The 15,620-nt window shown below is 41.6% G+C and overlaps 1 protein-coding gene across 3 annotated transcripts in view; it reads right to left on the bottom strand.

Moving 5' to 3' along the window:
- Positions 1–504: 504 nt before the first annotated feature.
- The window catches only part of PRTFDC1 (phosphoribosyl transferase domain containing 1), a 93,118-nt gene continuing 78,002 nt past the window's right edge, over positions 505–15,620 (bottom strand). For all 3 annotated transcript variants that reach the window (XM_068561472.1, XM_068561488.1, XM_068561480.1), the window contains exons 5-9: positions 9,944–9,961; positions 8,517–8,599; positions 7,986–8,032; positions 3,171–3,247; positions 505–1,772 (exon numbers count right to left, since the gene is read on the bottom strand). In XM_068561472.1, coding sequence (XP_068417573.1) covers positions 1,725–1,772; positions 3,171–3,247; positions 7,986–8,032; positions 8,517–8,599; positions 9,944–9,961 — 273 coding nt within the window. In that variant the 3' untranslated portion in view covers positions 505–1,724. The remainder of the gene's footprint in view (positions 1,773–3,170; positions 3,248–7,985; positions 8,033–8,516; positions 8,600–9,943; positions 9,962–15,620) is intronic.

Genomic DNA, 15,620 nt, shown 5'->3' on the forward strand with positions numbered 1-15,620 from the left:
ATTTAAAATCAAATGTCTTTGCATTTTTCTAGGTCCTCTGATATAAATGTGGTATAGTGGAAAATTATATTTAGAAGATTAATTTTGATAGTTCAAGAAACTGGCCAGTTAGACCAAATTATCAACCTATAACTTGGATACCAATTTGTCTGTGGAACAAAGCCAGAAGGAATTCCCTTTGCTGGTTTGCCCCTTGGGATAGCTGGGTGTGGTTTATTTTCTTCTCTGACTGGAACAAAGATATGCAGGAAAATCTTCTTTCACAACTAAAATTCCTTGTTTTTACAAACAAGCTTAAGGAGAAAAAAAAAAAAAAAAGCAGCGGATCAAGCCTGGCTTAATCGTTTGCTTATACTGGTGCATATACTGGATTTTTTCCAGGTTAACAAAAATCAAGCCACAGGGAAGATGTATGCAGTCGTATATTTAAGCTACTGGCTCACACACAGTTTAATGGCTGAAAGTATATAAAAAATATGAAGGCGGAAGAAAAACAGTAAGCAGTTATGAGACATAACAAGTTTTCTTATTCTTTATTAGTTTAAAGGAAGCTGGAACCCGATAACAATACACCACATACGGTTCAGAACCAAACAAAGGCTGCTTAGTTATTTATTTTGCATTTGCTCCTTTTAGGAAGTGAGAAAAAACAGCTCTATTGGCACTCAAGTTTATTTTCTATTAAAATCCCCATAAATTAGAAAACCTCTCATAAAACAGTGGAAATGGAAAAAAATGTTATTCAGAAAAAACTTTCTTAAGTATCCTAGTTTTCTATAGCGCCTTGGGTCGTGTGATCAGTCTCATAAGGCCACTTAAAAAAATAATTCAACCTCTGTATTCTTCTTTAGGATAATACATAATAGTGTCTTGCCCTCTGATGGAAATACATGAAAAATTTATACTTGCTCAGTTTTGAGCACTGAAAACACTTCTCCTTCCACCCCCGATTTGCTGTTTCTCATGTCCTGCATGAATAAAAGGATGCCGCTTAGAAACCAGGGCCTTGCTGCCATTGTATTTTTTCTAATTAAAATTCAGAGTATTAAACACAGTTGAGTACATCCAAGCATACATGACGTACCGTTATCACATACCGGAAGCTCCAATCAAGAGCACTGGGCAAAGGCCCATTTCATAACATCATTAAGATTCATTGTACGCTGCTGTTCAGAAAGACTTTGTCAAAGCAGATAATAATGGCCTGTCAGAAGTGCGTAAACAGAAATTTATATTAAATTGTCCTTTCCCTCCTTTATTAGGATGGGAATCTACTTGCAGTTCCAGTACATGGGCTGAGAGGTTCAATAAAAAGGCTTCCAGGTTTTAAGATTGCAAAATATTACCAAAGTAAAGTATTAAAAAAAAAAGGTAAGTGAAAAATATTTGAGTAACTAGGTGGCGGTATAGTAATCAAGCATAACGACTTTATCAGAACAAAAGAAGGTGTATCTCAGGGGTGTGAAGGCAGTTTGAGTCGCAAGGCAGAGTGTTTAATTTGGAACAAGTCAAATAAAAGGATTGCTTTCTTTTCCTTAAGAACCTTTGGGACTCTTCATGTTATGTTATAATCTCAGAAAAGAAAGCTCGCTCATTAAAAATTTTTTTTCCTTTTAAATCCTGCTGAGTGAACATGCCTGGGAGACAAACTTTACATGCTGGCTTCCTGAGTGTAGTCGTAAGTAGGATGTTATCTGGAGATTCGATGGTGAAAATTTACTTCTTTAGACTCGATACTTTTCTTTGCCATGTTCATTGATCACACATATGTGCTGAAACAATAAAGGATTTAAATGCATCAGCCTCTTAACAAAATATAATAAGTCCCCTACATATGAACGAGTTCCATTCCGAGTGCGTTCGTAAGTCCAATTTGTTCGTAAGTCCAACAAAGTTAGCCTAGGTACCCAACTAACACAATCGGCTATATAGTACTGTACCGTGATAGGTTTATAATATGTTCACATCTTTGAAAGTTCACAACTTGAAGGTTCATATTTAGGGGACTTACTGTATAAAGTGCAGAAAATGGGATGCAGTAAGAACAGAATGTCATCTCCTACCTGCTTATTGTTCATTTAAATACATATCTATGTATTTATGTTTATGTACATTCATACATGTATAAGCACACACACACACACATATATGTATACCTGCACATATACGTAAAATCTAAAGAGACCCGCTAAAATGCTTGACAAAAGTTTCTTCATTGTTTTAGTTTTGAGCTCTTTTCTGAATCTGGCTCTGTAGGTCTGTAACAACCAGAAATGCTGAGGGTGGTGGAGTATAGTTAGCAGTGGTGGAGATAGATGTGTCCCACTGGTGAAGTTACACCTTCTAGGGTGAATAGAGAAAGAGCTGTGCTAAACACAGTACTGACTCTCTTTTGACCCTTTTTCGGTAGCAAGAAATGTGTCAGAAATATTTTGATGGCAAGCAACAGAAATGGTGTTGGGTGAACGTAAGCAAAAGGGGGGGTGTTATCGGTAGGGTACTGGGGTAGCTCGCAGAGGTAGAGGAAGAGCAAAGCAATGAAGCAACTAGAAGGCAGGAACCGGGGTAGCTCCAGACCTCAGCCCACGGCTTAAGTCCAAAATCCCTTGGTCTCTGTGGCGTTTGGTTTAGGTTTCTAAATCCTAGGAGAGAGACACGGACTGGTCCACTTCGGGTAAGATATTTACCTCCAGATCATTCAGCAGTGATAGGGTCATACACTTGGGGGTCCACGTCTACATGTTAAAACGATTTCTCCCAAAGGGGGAATAGTTATGAGCTACATGCTGCTGTAATTGGAACCTTCTAGATTTCAAGCACTGACACTAAACAGTTTATTGAATATTGACTGTTAGTATGGTTGAGAGGAGACACAGTCGATGACGACAGAGAAAAATCAGTAACAAGCTATCTTTCTGCTTTTAACTTCCTTATTTCCTTCATACAAAATAGAGACAATCATAATTGCTTCCATCAACCTAATACCTACCTTGCTGGGCAGTGGTGGAAATTCATTGGGATTACGAATGCCTAGTGCCCAGAATATTCCTGACACAGAAGACACTCAATAAATGGCAGCCATCATTACAACTATTGCAAAAATTTGTTAAATTGATGTCATTGTTAAGTTCTTGTGAAAAGGGGGCTAGGGATTTGCATGCAAGACTTACGTTCAGATCTCTGAAGTATTCATTGTAATCTAAGGCATAACCCACCACAAATAAGTTTGGGATCTCAAATCCAGCATCTGAGCAGAGAGAGGGAGGAAAAAAAAAAAGGAACACAAGTTAAATAACATAAGTATAAAGCCACCATATGCTATTGTTGGCACTTAACCTATGACGACCTTCCATTAGGCAGAAGTAAGTGAGAAAAGTGACAGACAATGCATAGGATGAGCCCAGTAGGACCTGGACCAGAGTAACTCTACTCAGGGAGACAGGACGACCAGCAAACAGACAGTGAAAAATGACTGCACTCCCGGTAGACAGAGCTGAGCAAGGGCTCGGGCAGCCCCGTGGATATCAAGAAGTGTGCATGAGTCAGGCATGCAGCCCTGCTGTTCCAAAGCAAGCAGTATCCAATGATATCATGCCAAAGGAAACACTGCAAAGCATGAAGTGCAGTTCAAACAGAAGGTATTCCAATGCTGTAATACATGAATAGGGGCACAGGCTGTTGCAATAGGAAGCCATCCTCCCACGGCACTCAGTGTCCTCAGCTGGATAAAGGGCTGGAAAGCAAAACCCGGGAGACAAGATGAGAGGAAAAGGGACTGTTCAGCCTGAGGAAGACAATGCTAAGGGTTACTCTAATGCTAGTCTTTGAGTCCATAATGCAGATGATAGTACTTAGCTCTCTGTCTCCACTGAGGGCAGGATGAGAGTAAATGGATTTAAATGCAGTAGGAGATACTTAGGTTAAGCAAAGGATGAATATATTGAAAGAAAGATGATTTTTTTTTAATTTTATTTTTTTATTTTTATTTTTATTTTTGGCTGTGTTGGGTCTTCGTTGCTGTGTGTGGGCTTTCTCTGTTTTGCAGCGAGTGGGGGCTACTCTTCATTGCGGAGCGCGGGCTTCTCATTGTGGTGGCTTCTCTTGTTGCAGAGCACGGGCTCTAGGCGCGCGGGCTTCAGCAGTTGTGGCACGCGGGCTCAGTAGTTGTGGCTCGCGGGCTCTAGAGCGCAGGCTCAGTAGTTGTGGCACATGGGCTTAGTTGCTCCACGGCATGTGGGATCTTCCTGGACCAGGGCTTGAACCCGTGTCCCCTGCATTGGCAGGCGGATTCTTAACCACTGCGCCACCAGAGAAGTCCAGATGATTTTTATTGAAAAGAATTCTTAAGGAATATATAATAGCTCTTCTTCTTTAGGTCTTGAAACTATAGCCCAGAGATTTTTCAAATTCTTTCCAGTATTGGGGAATCTTATGTTTATTATGGTATTGCAAACGAGAGATGTACTTGCTTACTTTTATGAAACAGTACTTTGGCATAGCCAGTGGACTTACAGCCCAGAGAAATATATCTCCATCATTGACCATTCACCACCATTTTGGTCCTTCTGACCAAGGATGCTTTAACATGGAGAAACCAACTGGTTCTTGCTCGCAGAAAGTGCTACAGGTGAGGGACTTATTTTTCTAAGGATTCCATTATGTGTCACTGTTAGGAAGCCTATTTGATCCCTCCAAACTGTAGGTTTCTTGAGAAAAAATAATCAAAGAGAAGAAGCAGAGCAGAAGAAAAGATGTCAGAGGATATAAAAGGTGTCATTGAGCATAAAGGAAAAAGTCAATTATGAGAAAGGACCAAAAAGTACAAAGCCTCAGAAATCCGGGAAGAAAGATAGAACAGAGATTCTGAGCTAGCTAAAAGAATATTAGCAAATGCCAGGAACCCCTGGTTGTAAGGATAATGATGACTTTACAGCGAGCAATGCAATCCTTAAAACAGGCGTGGCAACCCAGACTGGAAAAGTCAATTCAGAAGGCCAAACCTTCTGAGTAAAAGAACGTTGGGGCTTCCCTGGTGGCTCAGTGGTTAAGAATCCGCCTGCCAATGCAGGGGACACGGGTTCAAGCCCTGGTCCAGGAAGATCCCACATGCCGCGGAGCAACTAAGCCCGTGTGCCACAACTACTGAGCCTGCGCTCTAGAGCCCACGAGCCACAACTACTGAGCTCGCATGCTGCAACTACTGAAGCCCATGTGCCTAGAGCCTGTGCTCCACAACAAGAGAAGCCACCGTGATGAGAAGCCTGCACACCGCAACGAAGAGTAGCCCCCGCTCACTGCAACTAGAGAAAGCCGGCGCAGCAATGAAGACCCAACGCAGCCATAAAAAAAAAAAAAAAAAGAACGTTGGATCAGGGACTTCCCTGGTGGCGCAGTGGTTAAGAATCCTCCTGCCAATGCAGGGGACACAGGTTCGAACCCTGGTCTGGGAAGATCCCACATGCCACAGAGCAACTAAGCCCGTGCACCACAACTACTGATCCCGTGCTCTAGAGCCCACGAGCCACACTACTGAGCCTGTGCTCTAGAGCCTGCAAGCCACAACTACTGAAGCCCATGCACCTAGAGCCCATGCTCCACAACAAGAGAAGCCACCACAATGAGAAGCCCGCACACTGCAATGAAGAGTAGCCCCCGCTTGCTGCAACTAGAGAAACCCCGCGTGCAGTAACGAAGACCCAACGCAGCCAAAAATAAATAAATAAAAATTAATTAAAAAAAAAAAAAAAAAAAAGAAGAACACTGGATCAGTAGGACAGGAGAACAGCCAGGAATCAGAGTGACCTATCTCTAGCTGGTAAATGGCTGCAGTTCCTACGCTTATATTTGCAATGGCAGATGCTACTTACAGATGCAGGGCAAGAGTAAAAGCCATGATTGCAACCAGACTGCCTGGGTTCAATACTGACTCTACACTTACAGCGTCGTGACCTTGGCAAGCTCTTTAACCTGGTTGTGTTCAATTTCCTCATCTGTAAAATGGGCACAGCAATAGCACTTACTTTAGAGGAATGTTGCAAGGATTAATTGTGTTAATCTCTGTGTAGCTCTTAGAACAGAGTCAGGCACATCATAATCTCTTACTATGTCTGTGAGAATCTTTCCGTTTCGTAAATAAATTCATTTGCATCTTTTTTTTTTAGATTCCACATATAAGCGATGTCATATGATATTTGTCTTTGTCTGGCTTACTTCACTCAGTATGGTGATCTCTAGGTCCATCATGTTGCTGCAAATGGCATTATTTCATTCTTTTTTATGGCTGAGTAATATTCCATTGTATATATGTACCACATCTTCTTTATCCATTCATCTGTCGATGGACATTTAGGTTGCTTCCACGTCTTGGCTATTGTAAATAGTGCTGCAATGAACATTGGGCATGTATCTTTTCAAATTATAGTTTTCTCTGGTTATATGCCCAAGAGCGGGATTGCAGGATCGTATGGTAACTCAAACTCACAGACATAGAAAACAAACTTATGGCTACCAAAAGGGAAAGGGGAGGGGAGAGATGAATTAGGAGGTTGGGATTAACAGATACACACTACTATATATAAAAGAGAGACCCAACAAGGACCTACTGTATAGCACAGGGAACTATACTCAATACTTCATAATAACCCCTATAAGGAAAAAGAATCTAAAAAAGAATATATATATACACACACAAATATATGTGTATAACTGAATCACTGTGCTGTACACCTGAAACTAAGACATTGTAAATCAACTATACTTCAATTTTAAAAAAATTTTAAAAATTAAAAAAGTAAATCTCTTACTACCGTTAGCTGCTATTATTTTATTAATGCTTTTGCTGTGACACAAGACATTTGTAACTAGTTGGATATGTCTGAAGTGCATGTCTTTCAACTTCAGTTGAAATCTTCTCTATACAGTATCTTACATTATTTCCTTAGAAGATTTCTGTTTATTAACCTTGTTGGACCTTAACTATATCCAGATTACATTCCCCAAGCCAATAACTGGACAGGGACATGCTACTGGGTCTATCTGGCCAGAACTGACATTGTCTAGATTTAATACACCCCACGTAGGAATGAAATTTGTTTTTAGAATAAAGAATCACTGGTTCAGTGTCACTGGCACATTACCCATCCATAGTGTGCTTCTTGTGCTTATGTTTGTTCAGCTTGCTGATGAGAACTGCAGCCAAATTATCCCAGAGGCTTGAGTGCAAATGTAAGTCATAAAAATCAAGCCGAAGTCTGCCTATGCAAGTGAAAAAAATATCGCCTCTAGTGTTAGAATAATAAATAATCAAGCAGCTTGTTTATCCTCTCTGGCATTAGAACTATTCGTATCCCGGGGAGGAGGGAGGAAAGTGCCTTAGATGAGGAAAGTCCTTCAGAACATGTGTCTGAACTCAAGTGTGAAGATGGTATCTAGAGATATTTGCTCTGTTAATTCTCTGTTATTATACTTGTGTTTGAAGGTGGTGGAGAGGTGTCTCATATTTCCCCTTCGGTGCTAAAATTCAGGCTTGCTGAAGGTCAGCACTGTGCGTTGTCCGCTCACAGGTCCTGGAGACAGTAGAACACCTCTCGACCTCCCCAGTGCCTCTCTGTGTCCAACTGGTGGGGACAGAGGCCAAGGCAGGAATCCTGTGCATCCAAGTCAGCCCAGGAGGGGGTCACATCTCCCTCTACCCCCTGAAACCAATTTAGCTGAGTTCTTAGGAGTGAAGGTACTATGGAAAACCTAAAAATAAAAACATTCAGTGTACACAACACAGTTCCTGGGAAAGATGCAAATTAGAAAATGAAAACCTCTGGTTGTAGAGCGTTCTACTGCTGGGGAGACCATAGACCATTTATGGGACCATCAAATCTTTATAGCTTCCGTTTCACAAGAATGCCAACAACTAGGAAACCAAAGATTCTGAGATACAAAACACCATCACCAGCCAACAAACAACCAACAAAACCCCCCAAAACACTTACAGTCAGGTCTAAAGCCATCACTTCTAGGTGTTCTCTTCACCAACAAACTACCATTAAAAGAAAAAAAAAAAAGCTTTAGTGATCCAGATGAAATGTTTATGAATTGCAAATAGGATTGAAAATCATTAAAATATATATTTGAAACGTGCATTTTTTTCCCTCGGGCACATGGGGCATGAGCACAGCCCTCAAATTGCCTCCTGCGGCACCTCATCAGTGAGATTCTGGATAAAAGGAAGGGAGAGGGGCGCGGGCACTGGGGCTCTGCCAGCTGCTCCTGGAAACAACTAACAGAGGCATCGGAAAGAGGGGCTCAGACACCCAGCAAAGCATGTCCTCTTCCCTTTCCTCTCTCTCAGGCTAGCGGTCAAATGGGCTGTTTGTTCAGTATGGTCAAACCATAACACTCCAGGGCAAAGGGTCAGTGGTGTGGAATTGGCTGCACTCATTGGAAACAGCTTCCTGTGTTAGCATCCCTCTCATGCTGGTTTGGAAAGATAGAAACAGCGGTGATGTGAATGTGGTACTCACCTGGCGACCTTAATCATGTTGGGCTTGTATTTCTCTATGCTACCGAGCAATGCTTTCATGGTCCTCCCAGTTCCGACAACATCCTTTGCAAAGAGGACAGACAAATTCAACCAAGTGCCTTTGGGCTGCATTAAAAGGCGTTTCATCCAGACAGATGATTCTAGTCCTTATTAATAATGCATCATAATTAGAACTGCCATCAAATTAGAGTAAAAGTAGGAGGCAGAGCCGGTTATATTTTTTAGACAGGTGCTTCTTTCTGGAAGCTGGGTTTGGCGGGGATATATTGGTGACTATTTCCTCCTAGAATCCTTGAGCTGTGTTGAAAGGCTAAATTCAGCCTCTGGAAAGCACGTGGGGCCCTTTACTGAGTGCATTTGGACTCGTGCACGTGCATTCAAGGACTAAATTTGGCCCTGAGGTTATGTAACACGACACAGGACGCATGAATTTTCATGCACTTGGGATGTACATCTGAATACGCTGAATGGATAAATGCCTCCCCCCTTGCTCTCCTCACTTAATAGGAGATTCTATGGCTGGGAAGCGAGATGTGTCTGGGCAGCAGCTGGGGACAGCCTGTGAGTTCTGAGGGCGCGAGGCTGCCGTGAGCTGAGGCTCACCCCCGCTGATGAGCTACCGCACAATTAGAGTAGAATGGGCAGCCGAGATTGATTGTCCGTGGGGCAGAAATCAGCTGCCAGGAGCTGACTGTCAAAACAACAGGTCTGAATTTAGCCAGGGCTGGGCCATGCATTTGGCTAGAGGGTCTACTTTATGGGTTATGTCTGAGGCAGAACTGCAGATACATGTGGCACACTCAGGCAAGTGTAACCAAAGCTTGAAAACAGCTTCCCTGAAGTTTTGCCAGCTGATAAGACAGGTCTGCTGGGCTACAGGACCCATTCTTTCTTTCTTTTCTTTCTTCTTTTTATATTTTAAACAGAAGAACAAATTAAATTATAGATTTCCCCTGGATAGCAAATTTTTAGATTGATTCTATTTATGATTTGGATGCCGAAGGGAGAATTGTTCCAAGTCATTAGAAGACATTAGCAAGAACACTGAATTAAGGGTGAAGAGCATTCTAACCTTGGTTTTGCTATTAAAAAAATTTGGTTCTGTGGGCTAGTTTTCTCTTCTGTGAAAATGTCTGATTCACAAATAGGTATAAGAACCAATTTAGACATGGGTGGCATTAGATATAAAACCAGATAAAGTACCATGCAACTATTATTGCAAAGCTTCCATTCTAAGTTATTTCAAGCCAGTGATTCTAGTTGACTCCTATTCTGTAAAATTGAAGAGCCCTAAACACAGTGGGAATTCAATAAATCCTTGGCCAGTTTGATAACAAGTTCTATATTTCGAAACTCACCATTAGATTCTTTCAGCTTCCAAGTATGGATAAATAAAAGTCAGCTTACCTCGACAATGAGGACATTCTGAAATAAAAAAACAAAAACAAAACAAAAAACACAACTATTTAGAATATGAGGCAAATCTGGCTCATAAGATAAACACACAGTTTGCTGAGAGTTAGAATTTCACAATTAGCTTAGCTGGTCCTCCGCCGTCCATCTAACCCGAATGTTTGGAGGTAATCTAGGCTTCCAGATTCATTTTAACAGTCTTTCTGGAATTACTGAGTGCTGCAATATTGGTGTCTGTACAGGTACAGTCTTTTTATTCATTAAATCCATTAAAGAATCTTAATTTTATCATTAAAGTATAAGATTATTTTGTCCGTTTTTAAAATAGGTCATGCCCACGGTATCCCCAGTGGATCACACTGACTGAGAAGTCCCCTTGGTATACTGAACGCATTTGCTATATTCTTAACCATCAACCCATCACAGCTAGTTAGGGTGTGCATTTTTAGTTTGATTGAGGCTTATCAACCATGCCTATTAACCAACCAGAATGCTGGGAGAATACTTGGTTAATTTAATGTCCTAGTTCACAATCTCTTTTTGTTTCAATCTTATAATGAAAACGCCTTTTAAACTGTTAGTCTGCACTCTTGCCTAATTAAATAAAGTGCACTGAACATAATTAAATCTGTTTTTCTGAAAGCTCAGAGCCTTGCAAAACAAGACTCATCCTTGAAGTGATTAGTTTCAACTACAAGATATAGTGGTGGCTGGGAAGTGGGATTTGTATAGGCACAAATCGAGAGATATAGTGTCAAAATTAATTAAATACATTTAAAAAATCAAGGTAATGCATACACATGATGAAAATCAAATAGAAAAGTCTAAAGATTTTCTAGATGTTGGTGTGTTTTTAACTGTTAAAAGTATTTAAAAATGCTTATGGGGTTGGTATAGGGAGGGTGGGAGGGAGGGAGATGCAAGAGGGAAGAGATATGGGAACATATGTTTATGTATAACTGATTCACTTTGTTATAAAGCAGAAACTAACACACCATTGTAAAGCAATTATACTCCAATAAAGATGTTAAAAAAATGCTTATGTATTTTATATTAAAGTTATCATGACATTGCACATTATGCATAGCCAAAGTATTAGCACCTCTAACAAAAATGGCAATAATTTATTTTTTTTCATTTTTTCCATTTGATTGAGATATAATTGACATACTCCACTATGTTAGTTTAAGGTGCACAGCATGATGGTTTGACTTAGATATATTGTGAAATGATTACTGCCATAAATTTAGTCAGCAGCCATCCTCTCACGTAGATACGATACAAAGAAAAAGCAAAAGAAGCAAAACCATCTTTTCTTTGTGATGAGGAGTCTTAGGGTTTACTCTTTTAATAACTTTTACATATATCGCTCAGTAGTGTTAACTAGAGTTACCATGCTGTACGCTACATCTCTAGACTTATCTGACTTAAAGCTGGAAGCTCGTGCTTTTTGACCAGCTTCCTCCAACTCCCCGGGCCCACACCCTGCCTCTGGTAACCACAGATCTGACCTTTCTTCCTGTGAGTTTGGCTTTTGTTTTGTTTTATTTTGTTTTAGATTCCACATATAGGTAAGATGACACAGTGTTTTTCTCTGTCCGACCTATTTCACTTAGCGTAATGTCTTCAAGGTCCATCCACGTTGTTGAAAATGGCAGGATTTCCTTGGTTTTTTTTTTTAAATGGCTTAATAACATTCCACTGTATATGTATACCACACTTCTTTATTTGACAATAATTTCTTTTTTAAAATCAATTATTTATTATTATTATTTTTAAATTATTTACTTTTGGCTGCATTGGGTCTTCATTGCTGCGCAGGCTTTCTCTAGTTGCGGCAAGTTGGGGCTACTCTTTGTTGTGGTGCACGGGCTTCTCACTGCACTGGCTTCTCTTGTTGCAGAGCATGGGCTCTAGGCGCACGGGCTTCAGTAGTTGTGGCACGTGGACTCAGTAGTTGTGGCTCGTGGGCTCTAGAGCGCAGGCTCAGTAGTTGTGGAGCACGGGCTTAGTTGCTCCGCAGCATGTAGGATCTTCCTGGACTAGGGCTCGAACCCGTGTCCCCTGCATTGGCAGGCGGATTCTTAACCACTGCACCACCAGGGAAGCCCCTCGACAATAATTTCTTAATATCATATAAACCTAGTACATATTTAACTTTTCCCAGTTGTCCTTCAGATGGCTTTTGTTGTAGCTGGTTTGTCTAATCTAAGACCGTGCACTGGATCTTTAATCTCTTTTAACTTAGAATAGTCTGTAACAATACAGAGGACTTTCTGAGTTCTGCAGAGTACTAAAAAAGTAGAATTATTTACAGGCTCCTAAATGATGGGCATGGGAATATGAGTATAGAAAAACCACCTGCTCTTGAAAGGGAACTAAGCAGAAAACTGGAGTTCTTTAGTGAGTTCTACAGAGCAGTCACTACATATACCTTTATTTTCCTTTATGGAACAACAACAGTGTTTTCAAACTCTTTTATTAGTGGTATATGGATTGACTCCTGGATTTTTAGTGGCCTGCCTGTTGTGTGAAAAGCGCACCTCCAAAAACAGCAATGCTTTTAGTACCTTTGGAAGATCGGCTCTGCCTTGCAAAACCCTCCTTGAGTAGAGAGAAAGTGACTACCCCAACTTTGGAAGCATTTTCAGTATTGTCCAAGAGAACTAATCTCTTGATACTTTAATGGACCAAGATTAGCTCCACAAGCTAAGAGACAAAGACTAACTCATCTTTATATGATCATCATGTAACATGGAGACTGGTATGTAGTCGGGGCTCAGAAAACTGCCCGTGGAACAAATCAACAATTCTGACCTTCTTTCTTTCTCTGGTTCATTATACTTTTGACACATCCCCTCCATTTTTCTCCTTAATGATGTATAATCCCTCCTTAACTAAGCTATTATTAATGTCTATTGCTTTTAATTTTGCTTTAAGAAATCTTCTGAAATTCCCATTTTCTTCAGTGGGCAACCTTGGGAATTTTTCAGAACATACTGTGCCTCCCTTAAACACTTGCAATCTGCTAACTCCAATCACTGAATCTGAGATGTTCGCCAGTCACCACCTCAGTCATCTCATCACACCTAGCTCATTTCCTCCCAGAAAGCCAGTAAAATCTGTAGCTTGGGAACCGCAGGCAAAAATCCTATGGGGACTCTCCAGAGTGTGTCCTCTCTTTGCTATTGCATGATCCTGATTGAAGCTAATCCCATCAGGTTTCCTAAAGAGAGAGAAAGGAAGGAAGAAAGCGAAGAAGAAAAGAAAGGAGGAAAGAGTTATGCACATCTAAATGGTTTTCTTAAATAGGTTATTCCTTTCAGTCTTTCAAAACGCACAACGGTCAGCACACCACAGTCTAATCTGCAGCAACGTGTTTTTGTGGCTGTGGTCACACCCAGCAGAGGGACGATGGCAGGAATGATGGTGAGCTGAGCATGCACAGGGGTGTGAATATAAACCCCATGGAGAAAGGGCATGCAGTCCAGCGCTCCACTTTATGTGATAATTCACAAAATTGCCAGAATCGTCAGTCGGTGGGCATTTCCGTTATTGTTCTCAGCCTAGTCAGATGCAATTTAAAAGGAATGATTTAAACAGTTAAGGCAGCCAAGGAGGAAATGTTGGCAGGTTCCGATGCTTCACTCTGGCATTTGATTAGAAACTTATTTGGGGTGGGGTGGCACGTCTCCTGAAATCTTGCACTTAACCTGCACATCTGTGTTTTTCCATTGCCGGATTTGGGCCTGTTTCCATGCGTTTGGTTTTATTCCACCCTTTCAGAGATTTCTCTTGAACATGAATAAAATCGTCTTGCTTTGATGGATACACACATTTTATGAAGTGCCAGGATTAAATCAACTTTGAAAAAAATCAGCCAGAGAGCGCATTGTGCAGACAGCTTAAACACACCAAGTGAAATGCTTTTAATGCTGTGAGCTGAAGGGGCCACTGAACTGAATCATTGAGGGCTCCCTGTATTCAACTGCCGTGACCTACTTAGAACCATGACGCAGCCAGCCTTTCTTGGGAGTTTTCCTCCTTTTGCTTTAAGAAAAAGAATGGAGGAAGGAAGGGAGGGAGGGAGGGAGGAAGGAAGGAGAGAGAAGGGAAGGAAGGAAGGGAAGGAAGGAGGGAGGGAGGGAAGGAAGGAAGGGAGGGAGGGAGGGAGGAAAGAAGGAAGGAAGGAAGGAGAGAGAAGGGAAGGAAGGAAGGAGAGAGAAGGGAAGGAAGGAAGGGAGGGAAGGAGGGAGGGAGGGAAGGAAGGAGAGAGAAGGGAAGGAAGGAAGGGAGGGAAGGAGGGAGGGAGGGAAGGAAGGAGAGAGAAGGGAAGGAAGGAAGGGAGGGAAGGAGGGAGGGAGGGAAGGAAGGAAGGGAGGGAGGGAGGAAAGAAGGAAGGAAGGAAGGAGAGAGAAGGGAAGGAAGGAAGGGAGGGAAGGAGGGAGGGAGGGAAGGAAGGAAGGGAGGGAGGGAGGGAGGAAAGAAGGAAGGAAGGAAGGAAGGGAGGGAGGAAGGGAGGGAGGGAGGAAGGAAGGAAGGAAGGAAGGAAGGAAGGAAGGAAGGAGAGAGAAGGGAAGGGAGGAAGTAAGGAAAGAAGGAAGGAAGGAAGGAAGGAAGGAAGGGAGGGAGGGAGGGAGGGAGGGAGTAAGGAAGGAAGGAAGAAGAGGTAATAAAAGAAGCCAAGAAACAGAAATGAGCACAGGGGCTGTCTAGAATCTCCCTTTCCTAAACATTTTAACTTGCACATCTATAGAGGACTTAAGAAGTTACATAGTACAGTTATGGGGTTTACAATGCATGGAAAATTATACAGGTGATTTTCCCATGTTTTTAGAAGTCCTTCTATAAACAAATTTGATTTTAAAAAATCCTTTCTAACCCTCCCTCTTTCAGGAATCATTGAACTCCTTCCTGCCCCTTTGGAGAGGGCTATTCCTTCTGTTTCACCCCCTACTTCGTTCCTGTAGTTCAAGTGCTCCAATCAATCAATCAATCAAGTGGACAATCAGGTGGTCTCCTAACTGGTTTCTCTACCTGGAGTCTCCCCCTTCTTTCAGTTGATTCTACCCTCCCATCAGGTGCATTTTCCCCAAAACACAGCTTCATGATGTCACCACGGCTCAGCAACTTTTGCGGCTCTTTGCTTTTCCGAGCAAGTTACACTAGTTATTCAACATATTCTATAAACCAAATTCAGTCGACATTTTCAGTTTTTCAAATTATCGTTTTCCTATTTTTGACTAATTTCCTTCAGTCACACTGGGCCACTCCTGTCCTCTGGCTCTGCTATTCCCTCCCCTTCCTCCCCCTTTCCACACGCTAATCTCTCTCCCTCTTCGGTGCTATTCCCAGACGTTCTGGTCCCAAGTAAAACCTCACCCTCTTCTCTCTAAGACGATTACAGTCCTAAGGAATCATTCCTTCTCTGGATTTCTTTAAGCTCAAGGAAACAGTCGTGGGTGGAAAGAATCCCTGAAGTTCTTCTCTGGGTACCGAGCATTAACAAAAAGGCGGCCTGAATAAGTTCATGGCAGAGTAATAATATAATGATAAGTATAACTTCAATGTAAATTTGTTGATTGAGAAATTGTGTGATTACTCTATGAGAAGGGATAAATTAGCTGATGGCTTGTAACAACCCTTCCAACGTAGATATTCACCCAAAGCA

The sequence above is a fragment of the Eschrichtius robustus genome, chromosome 1, assembly GCF_028021215.1.
Source record: "Eschrichtius robustus isolate mEscRob2 chromosome 1, mEscRob2.pri, whole genome shotgun sequence".
Taxonomy (NCBI): Eukaryota; Metazoa; Chordata; class Mammalia; order Artiodactyla; family Eschrichtiidae; genus Eschrichtius; species Eschrichtius robustus.